Source organism: Limulus polyphemus, unplaced genomic scaffold, assembly GCF_000517525.1.
Source record: "Limulus polyphemus unplaced genomic scaffold, Limulus_polyphemus-2.1.2 Scaffold2817, whole genome shotgun sequence".
NCBI classification, from domain to species: Eukaryota; Metazoa; Arthropoda; class Merostomata; order Xiphosura; family Limulidae; genus Limulus; species Limulus polyphemus.
The window spans coordinates 1-19,255 of NW_013668427.1; the positions used below are offsets into that span (position 1 = coordinate 1).

The 19,255-nt window shown below is 34.7% G+C and overlaps 1 protein-coding gene across 5 annotated transcripts in view; it reads left to right on the forward strand.

Moving 5' to 3' along the window:
• Window positions 1–899: 899 nt before the first annotated feature.
• The window catches only part of LOC106467974 (XK-related protein 4-like), a 20,367-nt gene continuing 2,011 nt past the window's right edge, over window positions 900–19,255 (forward strand). The window contains exons 1-5 of one of the 5 annotated variants that reach the window (XM_022396227.1): window positions 900–1,522; window positions 7,361–7,527; window positions 10,076–10,719; window positions 16,488–16,705; window positions 18,362–18,650. In XM_022396227.1, the coding sequence (XP_022251935.1) occupies window positions 10,277–10,719; window positions 16,488–16,705; window positions 18,362–18,650 (950 nt within the window). In that variant the 5' untranslated portion in view covers window positions 900–1,522; window positions 7,361–7,527; window positions 10,076–10,276. The remainder of the gene's footprint in view (window positions 1,523–7,360; window positions 7,528–10,075; window positions 10,720–16,487; window positions 16,706–18,361; window positions 18,651–19,255) is intronic. The other 4 variants (XM_022396228.1, XM_022396226.1, XM_022396229.1 and 1 more) reach the window with 4 other exon arrangements.

Sequence of the window (19,255 nt, forward strand, 5' to 3'; positions counted from 1 at the left end):
GGATTCGAACCCGCGACTCTCAGATTGTGAGTCGAGCGCCTTATCCACCTGGCCATGCCGGGCCCGTTCCTTCGTGAATGCCCTAGCATTTACTAGATTGGGGGTAGTTTAATTAAGTTATTGTTAATTGTAATCGGTTTAATGTAAGTGACTATTGTTCGGGACGAACAATACTAAGGAAGGGGCACTGTTGTGACAACGCAGGTCACGTGACGCTAGTAACACGTCATTGACTCTAGAAATATCCTGTTCCTTCATGAATGCTCCAGCGTTTACTAGATATGTGTTAGTCTTGTATATATAAGAAGGTCACAACGTGACGGAACAATGTGTAATTGAACTGAGTATTGTTGAATCGAGCACGCGAAGCGTTCGTTGTGAATTACAGCGTTTGTTATAGCGCGACTGTTGAAATTAAGTGTATCGCAAAGTTGTATTCAGAAAGAATAAACCAGTTTTATTTAAGAAAGGACTTGTATCGGTAAAGTTTCTTCGGAAAGAATTTTTACGGAAAATTAATTAACGACCAGAGATGTAAAAGTATTACAGAGGTGCGACATAGGTCTTCTTTTACAGACTCAGCCGCATATTCAATTTGAAGAAACTTTTTAGAAAACGATGCTTTTCCCTCTTCTGTACATTTGAGAGGCGAGTTTAACAGACTTAGCCAAACTTTCGATTTTGCCAAACAACTTGCACCATGTAACTTATTTCTGTATTTTTCGATAATATTGTAACACTGCTCGTTCCTCTTCTCCAAACGGTGAGAAATATTACTGAAAATTTATAAAAATTTATAATTTATAAAATTTTATTAGGGCAGAACCACTTTTTGAGGCGGTAACTATGTGAGATTAACTTCTTTTCCTTCTGGCAGATTCGTCACAAATAATACTCGTCGTGTGTTTTGTCTCAGCCTCTTGTAAGAAACGAAAATTCCAATGGCTCTCTAATGCCACTTGACTTACGCTAACTTTGCTAATGATCAAACGTGTCTTTCTTTTTCAGTGTGCGGCTCACTTTGTTGTGATGCAGAATGTCGCTAGGGTACTAAATATATTACTAGTACTAATAAATGGCGTGGTTGTTTGTGAATGCTATTTTAAGTACTACTACAATGGCACTGCTACTTCATGGTTGTAAATGAAGTTGTATGATTTTATGTACAATATAGAAAGAAAACAGATGGAAATAAAGCTCGTAACATTTAGATATAACAGTTTAATGGTGGTAATACTGACTGGTACGGTGGTACTCGCTGGTAGTACTACCCTTCTTTGACTGGTACTGTGGTAGTGGTATACGAAACAAGCACATTTCATTTCCTGTATTATATGCTATATTGCTGTAGCTTGTGAAGCTCATGAAACTAATTTTTAATTAAAGCTGAGAAGGTCGACAGAACGTACAATGCATTTCTTGGTATATTTTGGATAAAATTATGAAGTCATGTTATTGTTAATATGCTACTTATCAGCCTTGGTAGTAATAGTATTCATGGATGACTGAAGTGGACGTCCAGGTAATTGTTAATGTTATTGTTAACAGGACTATTGTATGATTATACTTATGCCAGACTAAAACTAGAAATAAGACGATATCAGAGAAACCTAGTATTTTCACTTGTATTTTTATTTTTAGAATAAATATTCTTTAAACCTTCTAAAAACTAGTTATTCAAAATGAAGTATGGAATTGAAGTATGTAAATTGTAACGTTTATGGCTGAAAAGTTTGTGAATAATAATATCAAGGATACCTAACTGCTGAATCAGTGCATTCTAATTATTATAAGTTTGTTTTATTGTGTATTTATTTAGAATTATGCACTTCTAATTAGAAATCAGAAAATGTTATAATATTCTCAAAATATTGATAAAATAAGAACTCAACCATTTACTGAGTTAACTTGGTGAAACATCATGTTATTTCTTTCCCATTTTCTGATTTCTAAATTTTAGTTTTCAGTAAAATACATAGAAATTCCAGTTAGTATATTGTGTAAAATTAGCATCATTAATTTGAAAGCACTTTCTAGTTTCTATATGACCTCTAGAGTTAAGGTATTTTACTTTTTGATCACAGGTTTTGAAATAAGTTGGTGTGAGGTAGCTGAATGACATAAATGTTACACTTGTAATAATTCTAGAAAATAATTTTTTACTGAGTGTGGTATTTCGGTATAGCAGGGAACAGTAAGGGAAACATTCTGTAATAAGTGTTTTTATTCCATGCTCCATTTTCCAAGAGCAGAAATATTAACATATACATGAACAATATAAACCAAATGATTTGGTTGGTGACATATTTCTACAAGAAAAAGAAAAAATATAATTGTGAAAAAATGCCTTACCAAATAGTGTTACCTACTAAAAGATGAGATTAATATTGTCAACTTTCCAGGAACATCATAATTGTTAACACATTATTATTTCTAGAAAATACAGTTTTGTAAACTTTATTGTTATATTTCATCATTGGTTTTGTATAGAGATGAGACATAAGGTAATGTGAAAATATACTGTATAACAATTTGGTATTCTTTGTAAAATGGATTTTTAGCAGAGCAGCCAGCTGAGCCTAATAACTGGAAGTTTAGAGAATACCAAATTATGTATTACAGTTATCTTTCCAATCTAATTAGATTTATGAAACACTAAAACCATGTCTGCTCAGGGAAATGGGACACATGCTTAATTGGAAATACATTTCAAGCATGTAACATTAGATAAAAAATAAAATAGAGAAAAACCAGCAATTCATTTTACTAGTAGAAAACAGACACCATTAAATTAACAAGTTAACAACTGATGCCATTTAATTGACAAGTTGACAGGAAATTTATGGAGTCTAGGGTGTACTATCAAGATATTGATAAATATACCACATTCAAGGAGGCATTAGCAAAATAATGAAATCAAAACACTAAACTTGAGCCCTACAAGTGGGGGTGTACACCAGAAAACATATTCAGGTTGGAGGTTGAGTGGCCTGGATTCTAGGCACACCAGAGATACACATAAGAATGCAACAAACCTTAACAAAACTGAAAAAAGATATATATAAGTTTGATAGTGTGTGATAATGCTGATATGATGCCTTAGTGGTATGTGAGAAATAGCCAATTGAAAACTAGGAATCACATGCCATAGTTACAGTTTTGGTTCCTTTTAGCCAAGAAACACATGTGGTTACAGTGTTTATTCCTCCTAGAACGATGCCCACACCATGTTTTTTAAGTATAAAAAGTCATGCTTTTGAGTTCTTCTATTCTTTAACAAATTTTTTGAGTCTTCAGAAGATGTTAGCCTTAGAATCTGTGGAGAACCTCCACCACTCAAACTCCATGTAAATTTAAATGTCCTCTCCTTTGTCTAATAATGTATCTAGTGCAAAATATATCATGACAGAGGGTTTAGTAAGAGTTAAGCTATTTAATGATTGGCTGGGTATCCCATAGATGTTAATAAGTTCACTATTATTAGATAAATTGTTAATGGGGTACTCAAATGTTGGAGAGAACAATATTGATGTAGATTCTGTGAATTTGTTCAGTTAAATATATGTTTTTGTGTTACTTAGTCTTCAAATTGTTTTTTATTCTTTATGTAAACTTCCTTGAGTTGGTGACTTGTGAGCCTTACCCATGACTGCTTATGATAAAATATCCTGGTAATGAATAAATTTATTTATAACAAGTGTAGGTTAAACCCAACAGCTAAAGTCAATATTTGTGGTTTTTTTACATGTATGGTAGTTTCCCTAATTACTGATGTGATTTTGAAAAAAAAAAAGTAAATTTTATCACCACAGTGATAACATAATGAAGTTATTAAAAGTTATCGCAATAACTTCCAATTTTTTGATGTAACAGCGTAATTTTTTGATAATTGTCATAGTGACTTCCAAATTTTTTATGGTTATCAAAATAATGTAAATTTAACCTTCAAATCACTCACTTTATCTTGTGATGTATAAATTTGGTAATTTCGTGGTTACTATAGGTGAGAGTCCAAATATTGCATCATTTTAAATAATTTTATGTGTTTGTTTGTTATAATACCTAGTGTAAAGAACTTACAAAAGTAATGGGGTGAAATCATTCATTATGTATAACACATTTGAGAGCTCAGCAGTAATTTAGGGGATTATTTGCAGTGTTGGTGGTATTTTTGTTAAATATGTTTATGTGAGTGATTATGTTATTAAGACATGGACTCACAAGCTGTATGGGGCATAAACAGTTTTTGGGTTAAAAAGAAACATTTCATGATATTTAGTATTATTTTGTGCTTTTAAAATTCCATGTTCTATACGGTTGAGGATTTTAAGTTTATACAACCATTATACTTTAGTGACAAAGTTCTTAATACATAAATATTTTATCAGTGTGATATTTTTAATAATGAAGAATATGTATTTGATTTTTATTACATTTTGTAAGCTATTGTATGCTAAGCAGGGTAATTAGTGGAATTTGCTAATTCATTGATCATTGCCTCATTAATTGATTACATTCAACTAATCAATTATTTTCACATAACATGAAAATAGTTGAAATAATAGAAAATCCTAACATTCAGAAAAGTTACTTATCTCTCTGCACCACTAAGTGCTGTTACTTTGCAGGCAACTGCCATGGAATTTCCTGTGCTTGCCACAAGCTTTGAACAAACTTCCACCCCTACATGTGTTTACCTGTACTGTGCCAGCCTATGATGTGATCATCATAATGTTCTAGTCCTCCATTGATAGAAGGGTGATGCAAACTCCATGTGCAGTAATCCTCAGGAGCACTAGCAAATGATCATAGGCTCATCTTTTCTTGGCACTGCCTGTCTTCACACATGTTTCTCCCTGTATTTTTTTAGTTTCTGATCTCTTTGATATACATACATTATTTTTGAAGTACTACATTACTTTTGTCTTTGTTGCTCTCACATGATTGCAACTTTTTCTCTAGCCACCACGTTTCATCTACTTCAAACAATTGCATTTAACAAACAAAAAATTCCAGAGGCCCATTCCTTCTTCTTCAGCCATTTTCTCCAGCTATGTCAAGAGTGACCAAAGGCACCTTATTTATTCATAGAGCTGACGTTTAGTAGGTACCTTTAGCACAATTTGTTTAACAAATGCCTTTCATTTGATTAGTCTTGGATATCAATCTGTGGCATGGTATTATTATTATAGTGGAAATATTAAATTACTACAATTTTATAGGGCTATGAAGAACCATGGTATGACAATGTGTTCACTGCTGATGTTTCTGCTATCATTCATCAAGTGATAGGTTTCCTTCTGCATACTTATTCACCTGTTAAGGTTCCTTATCATTCTGTTGAGCATGCCTCACCTGGAAATGATTTTGGCCAGCTTTTTCATTTCTAGATTACTGGCTCCTCTCTCTGATAAAAAGCAAGAATTATTTTTTTGTTTCCTCATAACTCAAGTATATGACTTTCCATATTTTTAAGTGTATATCATAATAAATCATGGATTGCTTTACCCTGTGTGCCTTCTTCTGTTCTACCTCCATGTTAGTCATCATCTTTCTTGCCCTCCTCATCTTCGTGACCTATTTGGTATAGCCTAAGGTTATGAACCTTCTATATTGTTTGTACCTCAATCTCTTGTGTTCTGTATTTCTGCTTGGGATATATCTCTTTCTTTCTTGCAATCTGCTCTCATTTTCTTTATCTTTACTCATTTGATATATCTCCACCCTTCACCTCCTTATTGTGGTTTTTTTGTCGTGACCCAAAATGTTTGGATGTGGTCAACATTTCTTTCCCTATTGCCTGTATTTTGTCTTGATTTCTCTAATCTTGTGGTCTCTGCATTCAGGATGATTTTTTTTTCAGACGTCTGTCTCCCTTCCTCTTCTCTCCTTCACCTAAGTCTTGCCCCCTTTCTCACTGCAGGTGTTTCTAAAATCCTTAGCTTCTCAGGCCGAGCCTGCTTACCACCAATGTTCCTTTAATTCCCTCATTTCTGGATTTACTAGGCCATGGATATATCTGTTGACTACCCTACCTTGGGAGCCCTGTGAGGCTTACCCTTTTCTTGTTCTTTGTCTTATCACTTCTAATTGCTATTCTCACTCCCACTGGGTGAACTATTGAATTAATTTGTGGTAATTCTTCCTCGGAGCCAATTCTTGGTTTTGGTACCTTTAGTGCCAGTCCCCCTCTTCATGTCTGTTGTTTCCCTTCACTAGCTACCATTGGGTTGTGCAACTTCTTCTTTCGGTCTGTCCCTACTTTTTATTCTCTACCTCCTCTCTTTTCTCATCCTTTCATCTATCCTTTTCTCTCTTATCCTCTGCATTTTCAACATCTTCCTGAGAGTTTTCTTGCTTCTCATACTGGGTGAACTTAACTATTTCCTTTGAATATGAATGCCATGGAGGTCTAGGTATTGTAGACTCTTCATTCTCTTTCTCTTCCTGCATAAAGGGTTCTCACATTTGGAGTTTGATTTTTCTCTACATATGAATCCCCTTCTATGGGCTCTGAAGGATCTGTAGCACATGTTCTGCAATCCCTTTTCTGCCCTTCTATTTATCCCCCCCCCCTGTTTTTTATGGAGTCTTGATTGCTCCAACATGACCTGGGCTATTCTATCCAACCCCCTACCCCCATTCTGCATCTTTATATTGATCTCTTTCCAAGGGGGGCAGTTCTTAATGTCTCCACCCTCACTCAGTTCTGGTCTCTGGTGAAGCAATTTCTGCTTATCAACATTCTGGAGATTCCTACAGCCTTTCTGGCTTGTCAAAACCTTTGGTTGCAATTTTTGTATCATTTTGACACTTCTATGGTCATTTCTTACATCACCCATCAGGGAGGCACCCACTTTCAATATGCCTTACCTGTTTTCTTTTGTTCTAGCTCCATCTGTTTCAACAACTGTCAATTACCAAATAATATTACCTGTAGCTTTCTTCTCTTGCCTGGTACTCGTTCTAATTTCTTGTGGTAATTTTTGTTCAGACATTTATGCATTGCCTCCTTATCATAAGAAAGTGTTGCCTTGTTTCTTGACATTTCCTTTCTTTCAAAGACTTGGACTGCCTGGGAGGGTGACTATTTCTTTTTCTCCCATCTCTCTTTCTTCTATTTTCTCATTATGTGATCCTTCCATTTCTGTTTGTCTGTTATGTCTAGTTAAGGTTGTCATTTTCAGACTACCCTCCTTTCATGGACACTGCCAATGAATGTTTTTCCCATGTCTTACTTCTTCATCTAGGGACTTATCCCCTTTTCACTTTAAATGGTTTGATTTATCAGCTTATTTGTTTGTTATATTATTTTTTGAATGAGTCACATCGACCATTTTCTAATATCACCTTCTTTCAGATTAGGCATAACACAATCTCGTCTTCTTTTGATGCTGACTTTTGGTAGAGATCTTGGAGGCTGATACATGGATGTCAACACATTCTTCTTCCATTAGGTACTTCAATGAGCAGATTCACGAGTTTCCCTCAGGTTGCCATTCTGCTTAATCCAGAGGCTCTAGTGTGGTGAGTTTTGCCTGTTGATTTTTTTTTTCAACTTTGCTGAACTGGTTTGATCTCCATGTCTCTCACACACTTATTGATACTACCTTGTGTGTATTATTCCCTTTATACACATTCAACAACAACAACAAAAAAGAAGGTAGATGCAAAACACACACGCACAAACTACAAAAACAAAGCTGTTCTACTAAGCTCTACATTCATTATGTTTGATGTCATTGGATCTTGATGAGTAGCCAATATTGCCTCACAAGGGAATACTTACCCAAAATACACATTGAGTGAGGGAGTATGATAGTGTTAAACTCATCCACTGTTGAGATGAGGTTTTCTGAAAGATTGCTTTGATAGTTTACCTATGGAATTGATTTGGCCTTTTTTTACACCTTTGAAAAAAACAACAACATTGGGTGTACTCCTGCCTTTAGATCTGGCTTCCAGTTACTTACTTTAGTCATAATAGGATGGACCCAATTCCAGACTGTTGTGCCTGATGTCAGTGGTCATATACATCCTCTGGTGTTATCCTCTATGAGTATCCTCCCCTATTTTTCTAGTGGAGTGTGGTGGAACCCTTACTTCCCCAGTCCTAAGATGCTGGAGATGTCAATATGGTGTGTTTCCTATAGAAGTGGTTCCTTCTTCCTGGTAAGAGAATGGTTGGGCTTACCCCTTGATTTACAATTAAGGTTGGGGCATTACCTGGATAAGTAGTACAGGATATCTTATTATAATATCTCCCAAGCAGTTCCCAGTGGATATGTCCAGTAGGATGTGACTTGGATTTGCCTTAGGATGTAAGTTAGGGCTCCTCCTTCCTCCATTGTTGCTATAGTATGTATCTCATATATGTGTTTGACTACGAAAGAGTGGCCTAAAGCCCTAGCCATAACACATTACACCTTCTAATCGACACTGGATTTTCCTTTGCTCTGCTATCTCAGTACAAAAAAAATTATTGAGCAAAGACTACTCCCTGCTTGTGTGCTGCTCCAATAGGTGACCTCTGATCACACCTAATGAGCTTTCCTTTTTTGTTGCTTTTTCAGAAAGGAGCTCATTTTTGTAAATGATAAACACTGGCCTCTCCACCATCTTAAGTGTGGGATTCTAGCCCATAGTTGTGCAGAGAGGATAGTAATGTTTCTGAAGTTAAAATTTCCCTCACTTGAAAAATTTATTTCAAATAGATACTTATTTCACTGCATTACTTCTTACCCTTTCTCTATACTTCTGGTGCATTTTGTTTGCTTTGACAAGAATGAGCCTATGATTATGTGCTTGACTAATGGGGATTACTGTGCATAGGGGTTGTATTCTCCTGCTATTGGTGGAGGGCTACAACAGTATGACAGTTACATCATTGGTTGGTACATTACACGTAGTCGTGCATAGGTGTAGGAATTTGTTCAAGGTTTGTGGCATGTACAGGATGCATACAAGGTAATAGTTCTCAGCAGTGTTGGTTGATAAATGTCTATCTGTAATACATTTTGAGATAAGAAAATTGTTAACATTGGTTACACTGATTTCAACATCTTTTTGAGTCCTGGCACTAATTGTTTAAATTCAACAACCTTAAATTAATGGAAAATACAAGGAATGACCAAATAACTGAAAACAGCAATAACTCGAAACACTAATTTGATTAATTTATTATTTTCATGACATTAATTGATTTAATCATAATTTTGATTTATTGATTATTGTCATGTAAAGTAATTGATTAATGAAAGTGACAAATAATGTAATGAAAATAATCAACTAGTGTTTCCAGTTATTACTATTTTCAGTTATTCCATCTACCCAGTAATCAAAATTATGATTAAATAAATTGTCACAAAAATAATCAACTCATTGGAATTAGTATTTCTGACTATTACTGTTTTAATTATTTCAATTGTTCAAGTAATCAGAATATTATCATTATGATTTATCATTATTTTTTGATTAATTATAGTTTGTTCAGATTAATCAGTTAGTATCATCACTCACCAAAATTAATCATTTAATCAAAATTATGGTTTTCAACTATTATCTTTTTCATTAAACCAACCATCCAAGTAATTGAAATATTGCCATTTTGCTTCTTGTTAAATGCAAAGCTAGACAATGTGTTATCTGTACTTTGCCCACCATGAGTATCAAAGTATGATTTGTAGCATTATGAGTTTCTTTTTATCTATATCATGAGAATAATCAGTTAGTTTTGTGTAATAAGCCCAGTGATTAATCAATCAACAAACTCCACTAATTACCCAGGTTTGATTTTGGACCTCAAGACTTTTCATCTTTTTATTTCGGAAATTACCATGATTGTTCTACACTATGAATAGTGAAACTAATCTTCTTTCACTGCTTAGAAATAAACAGTTTTCAGTCTACAGTTATAAAGTATTTATTGTATACAGTTAGTGACACTTTTACTGGAAAATATAATTTCATTTTTTTATATTTAAACCAAATTATCTCTTTGATAGCTAGGACTTCATTTTTTCATGCATTGAATATAGTGATATATAGTTAAGTTTGTATTTTCTTTATTTTACAGGTTTTTTTATGTAGTTGGGGTTCAAAGAAGAAACTAAAAAACATCACCAAGAGCCTTTTATATCTGCATGCTTTGTCAATGAATTGTAACAAAATATGGTGCTTTTGGCAAAAAAAGGAGTGAAACTACTATGAATTTTATTTGCATGTAGCTTTAGTATTTCTTTTTCAAGATTTTAGTGCAATACTTAACTGAGTAAAGATGGCTTGTCTCCAGAGTCCTAACGGTTGTCAAGATAGTGTTGAAAATTATCAGAAAATGGAAAGTACTGAAATGACCAATGGGTGTAATGGAGTTTCTTGTACACAAAGTGATGCTACCTCATCAGAAACATCTGATGCTACATCCTTGGATGGTGACCTCAGGTTTACAGTGCTTGACTGTGTATTTCTTTTATGGTGTCTAGGAACATTTTTGTTTGACATTGGTAGTGATTTGGCAATGTGTTTCTTGCATTACCATTATGAGAACATATGGTATTTTGGATTAACTTTTACCTTTGTTATTGTACCTGCTTTAACAATGACAGGCTTCAGTCTTCGTTGGTATTTGATGGATGAAAACCAAGCATTGACATCCGTGTCTCGTGTCCAATGGTTTGTTCGAGTTGTTTTTCTTATTCTGCAGTTGGCACCAGCATTAAGGTAATGTTTTGACACTATAAGCAAAAGAAATAATATAAAAGTATAAATTTCGAGACTGAATCATTGTGATTTCAAGTTTAATTTACCATGCATCTACAAATATAGAACAATAAGAAAGCTAATTTTTAAACTAAGTAATGGTAAAAGATTTTCAAAAATTATTTAATTTACAGGTTTTAGAAGTGTTTTGTTTGAGCTATATTAAAATGAAAAAAGAATATGTTTTAATATAAAGAATTTTAGTTATTCTTTGAAAGTATGTATAGACGGCATGTTTAATGTATGGACTGCATTTTTTTTTTGTGGACTTAGTCCTTTCATTTTTTTATTCTGAATCCTTCAGATGAGATGGTCTGATAAATAGATTTTCTTAAAACCAAATGAAATGGCAGAACTTAGTCTGTTGAGGATATTATTTGACAAGTACTGAAATGATTAGGCTATTACTCAAAATTGATTGTAAGCTGGAGCATATTTTCCTATGAATCATCACACAGCTTAAAACTAAATTTAAATTCTTGATTTAAATCATTAGAACTGAGAAAATGAGCCAATGAAAAAATTATTTTTCAGTGGAATGTATGGGAAATTAATTTGATTCAGATGTTTGCAGCTCTTAGGAGCTTGAATAATCTGCATATGGGTCGTATGTTTGAATGTTAAATTGAAAGGGTTTGAAATAATAAGGGTCATAAGTTTAAGCTTTGGAGGACCATAATTGGATTTGTTCGTTATCAGCATTATATCTTAGTTAGAATTATAGGTTTTTGGAACATATTTCCTCTTTCTGCTGTGTACATGCTATTTGTTTGTTTCTGAACCTATCTTTTTATAGATAAATGGATAAATTTTGCATTTCTGATTGTAAGTGACTTCAATGGGTCAAATGGATTTCTTTCATTTTCATATCTGCGTATTAACTAGAGCTGATTTGATTTAAATGTTTAAAATTAACCCTCTCTCTTAACAGACAGGTCAAAGGGAGCACAACACAAAGTCTTAGAGTTATTTTCAAAATGTAATTAAAAAACTTTACTATCATTCTACATCAATAAAGTTGACATTACAGTGTAGTTTATAATTCAAACCTTAACATTATTATATGAAATATTTTCTTAATTTGAAAGAAAGTATTTAAAATAAATGTCCTCTTGTCTTATTGCTCCGTTCATATTTTATTATGCCTACCATACAACATCTATAGTGGTTAACTAATTAGAAACTCAAACTTCAGACATTAACTGGCTAGAATATAAAATAAGAACCTCCAACCTTTTTGATTTGCTGAGATATCAATATATTTTGCAAACATATGAGGGTAGCCCCACTCACAACTCCATTATTTTAAAACCTTTTGCTTACTTCCTTCTTTTAAGTACATGTTTTCGAGATTCTGCAAGGTTTAGAAGAGAATGTATGATATTTTTACTAGAGTGCAAACAGCTCAAGAATGCAGTGAGTAATGAAAATCCATTTCTTATTTATATTTTTTTGATGTATTGTTACACATACTTTTGAAAAATAGTAATTCAAATATAAAAATTATAATTCTTCAGTTTATTGTAACAAAACTTTAATAAGATTAAGCATCTTAATTTACACAAGGTTGCCTTGGGTCCAAATATGATACAGGTCACATGCTGTTTATGTTAGCTCTATGGGAAGCAGCTTATGAGCTCTTGCTGTGATTTGTTGCTATGGGTTAAGGGTTTCTGTTTTAGTGATACAAAGAATAGTAATAAAACCGTAAAATAAAATGGACGTGCAATTGTTAACAGTTCCACCCTATGCATAGGAGTGGGTCAAGATGAACATCATGACCCTCGGAGAAAGTTACATTCAAAATGTAATTAAAAAATATCATTAAACTTCTCATACAGTACATTACCTCTTCTCACATAACTAGCTATTCCCATTCAGTGCTGCCCTCTATATGAAAATTTTTTTTTCGCATGCCACAAGCTTTGAGTTCCCATATACCTTAAAACTGATTGATTCAAATACGTCTAGCATGCAAATCATCATGTGACAACCCTCCAGCAATATGAGTGCAACACACACACACACACACACACACTCCTGATTTGATTCTATTGAACTATAACTTCTCGTTTGGCAGTACTTGTGTCAAAAGTTTTTTTCAGTTATTATTTTGAAGTGGATTTTGTTTTTCTTCAACAGTTAATGACTTTTCAGGTAACTAATTTGCCCAGTTCAATTTTTTTTTTTTCATCAAACACACGGTTTTCAGTTTTACACAATGAATTCTGAAGTTCAAGTTACCACTTCAGATATCATACCTTCTACTAGTACACACAGGCTACAAATGGAGGTGACTCATCTTTGGATTTATTGGCTATCATCTGTCATGAGATTGATCATTATGTGAGCCAACCTGCATGCCTCGGATCAGTTTGCCTTGGCCTACCATCAGGCTGAATGTCTGTTTCCTGACTTTCAACAGTTAGAATCAATTTTGCCCATGTAAGGGGTAGACCCTGATCATCCTGTTCCTTTATCCCATGCCCAATTTCCTGCCTTCATCTTACCCTATCAACTCTTCTGTGGTACTTGTCTACGATCCACCTCCTTTCCAAGACAATCCACATAGATCCCGAGTGTTTTTCGAGAGATTGCCTCTCTTTGGTTGCCAGTATGTTGTCACATTTGTCTTCTTTGGCTTTAGCCATACACATGTGGTTTCTCTGTTGTTGGGGTTTCATGGGGAGGGATGCAGCCTTGTCCCACATTTGTTACTGCCTCCTTATCTCCAGGACTTATGTATGGCCCTTTTTCTTCAGCGGTATGTTTTTAGTAATATTCCTGATACTTTGGAATTTTGTGTGGAATTGGTATGACAGCACACTACCCTTTCTTCTTTGGTGGATCATTTGTCACATTCTGAGTCTAGATATGCCCCTATTACTGTTTCCCATCCAACTCCTTCTCAACCTTTATTTGTTCTTCCATCCAGGGGTTCCTCAACTCGTTTTATTCGAAGGAGATGGACACGTTACCAACAATACCGGTGACTACCTGGTGGATTCTGGTACAGTGGGGACTCGCTTGTCTGATTTTGTTCCCCTTTGACAACCTATTGCCACAGATCTGTGGGTTATTTGGGTTTTAACCGAGGGACTTGTCATATAATTTCTTCCCCTCTGCCATTATCTCAGATATCAATTTCATTTTCATTGCCTTGGGATCCTACCACCATTCAGCATCTGTCTGAGGTGGTACAAGATCTTCTCTATCAGCAGGCCATCGAACCTGTCAGTCATTCTCCTCCAAGTTTTTATTCTAGTCTGTTTGTAGTACTCAAAAAAATCGGAGACTGGTGGCCTGTGATCGATTTGTCTCACCTTAATTAATTTTTGGTTCTATCCCAATTTACCATGGAGTCTTTTCTCACCCCCAGATGGGCTTTTTCTCTGGGTTTGTGGGTGACCAAGGTGGATGTCGTGAATGCTTATCTGCATATCCTGATATCTCATCAGTCGAGACACTGTCTTTGATTCGTTCATCATGGGGTAGTTTATCAATTATGTGCCTTACCCTTCGGGCATGCTTTGGCCTCATATGTCTTTTGTTGCATAGTCAAGGCATTCCCCCCACATTTACATCAAGGGTCGCACTTCCATCATTACATAGATGACTGGCTTCTATTAGCTCGTACTACACACTCATTGGCTGTCCTGGAGGCAGCTTATGTGGACTGGTTAATCAAATTGGAGAAATCATTCCTTATATCTACCCAATATCTTGACTATTTGGGTGTTTTTTTTCAACACTCATCTTAGTTGGGCTCAATCTCCTCCTCCTCGACTTCATCTGATGGAGCTTACAGTTCTCCACGTCCTTACTGTTCACTCTCTTACAGCTCACAAAGTACTATAGATTTTGGGGATGTGGTCTTCCATGGAAGACCTTATCCCTTTGGGTCAAGCATGTATGCAGTTTCTTCAGTGGACTCTGCATGACCAATGGAAGCTTGCATGGTATCCATTGGAGGCTTCTATTTCCCTTCCTCCTTCCCTTATAGATGATCTTCATTGGTGGTTGGACAAGGCTCACATGTCGGCAGGTGTTCCGCTTCATCCCCCTTCACAGACACTTCCCTACAGGGCTGTGGGACATGAGTCGATCAGCAGGAAGCTTCAGGTCAGTGGTCTCAGACTGAAAGATCTTACCATATCAATATCCTGGAGCTTCTGACTGTAAGTCGTGCCTCGGATCATTTTCTTCATCTTGCCAGGAATTGTTTGATCATGATCCATTCCAAAAATTTACAATGATGGCTTATCTCAATGACCAAGTGGCACCCATTCTCGTTTCCTTTGTGGTCAGACCTAGGATCTTCTTTTTTTGGGGCCCAAAAGCTTGGTATTCATAAGACCAAAACAGAGATAATTTGGTATTGAGAGATGTAGCAAACACATCCAGGTGTGGAGTACCTCACTGAAGGCATAGCAACTGGAAAACAAGAGTATCGAGAGACCACTCCATCGGATAAGTTTTGTCTGGACAGTAAAGCCGATCTGTAACAAGATTGAATACATTTGGATCATGACATGCAATGACTGGTTCCTCATCCTCTTGTTCTGGCTGTTGATGCTTTCAGTCAAAATTGGACCAACAAATACCTGTATGTTTATCCTCCCATCCATGATACTCCATGTCAAGTCCTTTTGATTGCTCCTTGCTGGCTGGCACAACCTTGGTTCCTGTGGCTGCTCCAGCTCCAGTGTGCCCCTCCATTACCTCTTCCTCTTACACCATCCTTTCTACGTCAACCTTGGTACCGGTGTTTCATCCAACCCTTCCGATCCTTCATCTTCATGCTTGGTTTTTATCTGGTCCCTGGCGAGGAGATCTGGTTTGTTCTGGAAGATAGCTTATTTTTTAGCTTGTTCCATCTAGGGAAGTTTATCAACATAAGTGGAATGTTTTCCACTGTTTTTTTTGGGTCAAGGGTTTCACCTGCTAGACCCATGGTTCCTCATATTAGGGATTTCCTCACTTGGCTCTTTGATCAGGGGTCTTCTGTCTCCTCAATCGTGGATTATTGAGCTGCATTTTTTCCCAGTACTGTAAAGTTTTTACCTCTCCTACTCTTTCCCTCTTGTTGCATTCCTTTTAGATTAGTCATCCACCTCAGCATGCTGTCCTTCCGGATTGGGATGTTAATGTGGTTTATCACTGCCTCACTTTGCTTCGGTTTAAATTACTGTCCTCGTGCTTGATTTTCCTCTTATCCATTAAGACTTATTTCCTTCTCCTCTTAGCCTATGGACATCGTAGGTTGGATTTATTTGCCATCAACATTTCACATACTCTATATCATTCCACATGTATAACTTCTTTATCTGGATCAGTCTTTCCTCCCCAAAATTTCAGCAACTCAATAGGTTAATTACTCCTTCTCACCAATTTCCCTTCCTTCCATTTCCCACCTTTATCTTCAGTTGGGTCTTGCAGTTTTCTTGGCACTTGCATCTTGTAGAAGCTTTAAATTTTACTGTTCTTTTTCAAATGTACATTGTAAACCTGAATTGCTAGTTTTTCCTAAGATTAAATTTGTTAATTTTCTAGCACAAAAATGGCTATTTATTGGTTCAGGTTAAAAATATTTTGTAAGTTATTTTTATACTTTTTTAATACTTTTCTGTCAGATAAAAAATTAGAATATTTATTTCGTGTGTATAGTTTATTAGATGCTGTAATTGTGCTTATATTACTTAGAATTATCCCCTTTAACATGCTCTTAGATATATTGAAACTCTGTGGTATGGATTCAAGGTGCGAGCTTCATCGAGAAAAGAAGCTTTGAAAGAAGTAAGAGCTTATTACTGTAAAATGGTTTATGAAAATTCAAATACATCCATGTTACGATTGTTTGAATGCTACATGGAATCTGCTCCACAACTGGTGCTACAGTTGTTCATTCAGGCTAAGAGTTCAGACCCTCTTCAGTTGGATTGGAAAAGTAAGCTTGTATTACCAGTATGTTAAGTCTTGGTTAGCTTTTATCATCATAAGTGCTTTATTTATTTACAAAATTTATGTATATTTTGAAAGTTGGTTATGACATTCAGGATATAGATCCACTCTTACAGTTTATGAGTGATATCATTGTACCAGTTGTTTGAACTTTTAAAGAAAAAGTCACATTAGTCGAAATTTCAAAAACACTAGATAATTGGATTATAGGAAGGCTAGGAGAGAGGAAGTAAAAAGTGATTAAAGCAGTGAAGTTGAAATGGACCATTGTTATTAGCGGTGTTCTTCAGGGATCAGTGATTGGGCATTTATGTTTTCTTATTTATATTAATGGGCCGAATTAGTAAAGTTTGGTAATGACGGTAATCTGTTGGGTATTTCTAATTGTCTTGAAGGTATTCAGGTACTACAGAATGACTTGAATCAGTTTTTAAGTTTGACAAATAGATGGAAAATTGTATCTTAATAATTTGGGTCACAATTTAATATAGATGAGAAGACATTGAAGAAAAGGATATTGGCATAATTGTAGGTATGTCGGGAAAGTCATAGAAGCAGTGCTCTATTTGTAACAACAAAATGAATATAATTTTATGATGTATTCAAAGACATTGACTACAAGTTGATTGAGGTAATAATCTCTACAAATCACTAGTTAGGCCTCACTTGGAATAAAGTGTGCAGCTTTGGTTTTGTTTTTCTTTTCTAAGAAAGAATTTTGACTTAGTAGAAAGGGTTCAGAGAAGGGCTGTTAGGATGATTCTGGGAATGGAAGGGTTGACTTACAAAGATAGGTTCTGTTGTTTTAATTTGAGGAAAGTAGTGTAAGATATGACCTCTTATAAAGCTTACAATATTATCTGGTGAATTAATAGCATAAAGGCTTCTGATTTTTGTGTGCTGAATTCTAAAGATAATAGGATGAGAGGGCACAAGCTTAAGATTTGGAAAACACAGGTTAGTCTCCAGTAAAGATACATTTGTTTTTTAGCAGAGTGAATAGATTATGGAACGAATTGCTATTGGTGATAGTGGAGGATGGCACCTTACAAAAGTTTAAGAAGTGTATAGGTGATTTCTTGAAAGATATAGAGTGGATTTAAATGTTTAGTTTTTCTAAAAAGTGAGTATACAAGGACAGCCTTGAATAACCAAATGATCTTTTGTTCTCTTCAATGTTATGACTTCAACAGCTTCAACAAGGTAAGCTAATTTCATGGAAGAATTTTGGTTCTTTCAGATTAATACAGTTATAATTCATTATGGGTAATATCTTTATAGTACTGAAAGTTAAGACATTTCCAATGTCTTTATGTTCAGGGTTGTAATCATGAATAAGGTATATAATTTTTGTGTTTTATTCTATACCTGAAGTTCATTTTACTTTTTTTAATATTTGATAAAACGTTTAAAAATATTATTATTTAAAGTTTTAGTGTTTCGGTTATTCTTTTATTGTGATTATATGTTCTACATAATTTGCATTAAAACAGTTTATGATGTAGATACATTTTATTTGAAGCTTATGTTAAACATTACAGTTTATTTTTCTGTCCTCTGTTTTTCCACCAGGTTTTTTATGGTTTCACTAGTTTATTTCAGCTCTAATCACACATTTTATTTTTATTTTTTATTTTTATAGCAGTTGCTTCCTGGGTTTCTATTCTGCTTTCCCTGATTTCTTTAACAACTTCTGTTGTTTCCTGCCACTTTATAGTATGTTATTCCATTTTTCCTGATGAAAGTGCTTTGTTAAAGATTGGAAAAGTAGGGATGTTCTTTTGGAGATTCTTTGTTATTGCTTCACGTGTAGTTGCTCTCTCTCTTTTTGCATCTTACAGTCCAGTAGCCTTTTTTATTTTCTGTGTAATACACTGGCTTGTTATGACCCTATGGATATTCTCAATGAAGACAAACTTTTATGATAATAAGTGAGTATATATTTCTATTTATTTTTTTGTCTGAGCTGAAAAAATTCAAAATGTTAAAAGTGTGAAATTCCTCTGCTTTATACAGGTGTATTAATAAATATGGAGTGATAACTTTAACTGTTATTGAGAAAGGATATTTGCAGAATACACACCCATAACCTGGATACTAGTGTATATATATATATATTGTTACGTCTCTTTTCATTTGTTAATTTCCCGTATAATTTCTTTCTGATGAAACTTCAGCGATACAAGTCCTTTCTTAAATAAAACTAGTTTATTCTTTCTCAGTACAACTTTGCACTTAATTTCCATAGTCACTTTAACTTAAACACACGCTATACTTTACAATGATTCACGCACTTTAATTACGTCACTACCGCTCACTTGATTCAATTATCTGTCTCTATATCTCTCTTCAATCTGCTATTATTATCTCCCCTTTATTTGCTGGGCTTATATAATAAAATAGAAGGTGCCTGGAAAAGACTAGAGTTGCCAAGAAAAGTCATGATCCCTCTAGAAACTCGTGACATATTACCAGTATCATGTGACTTCCTCTGTCATAACAATATATATATATATATATATATATATATATATAT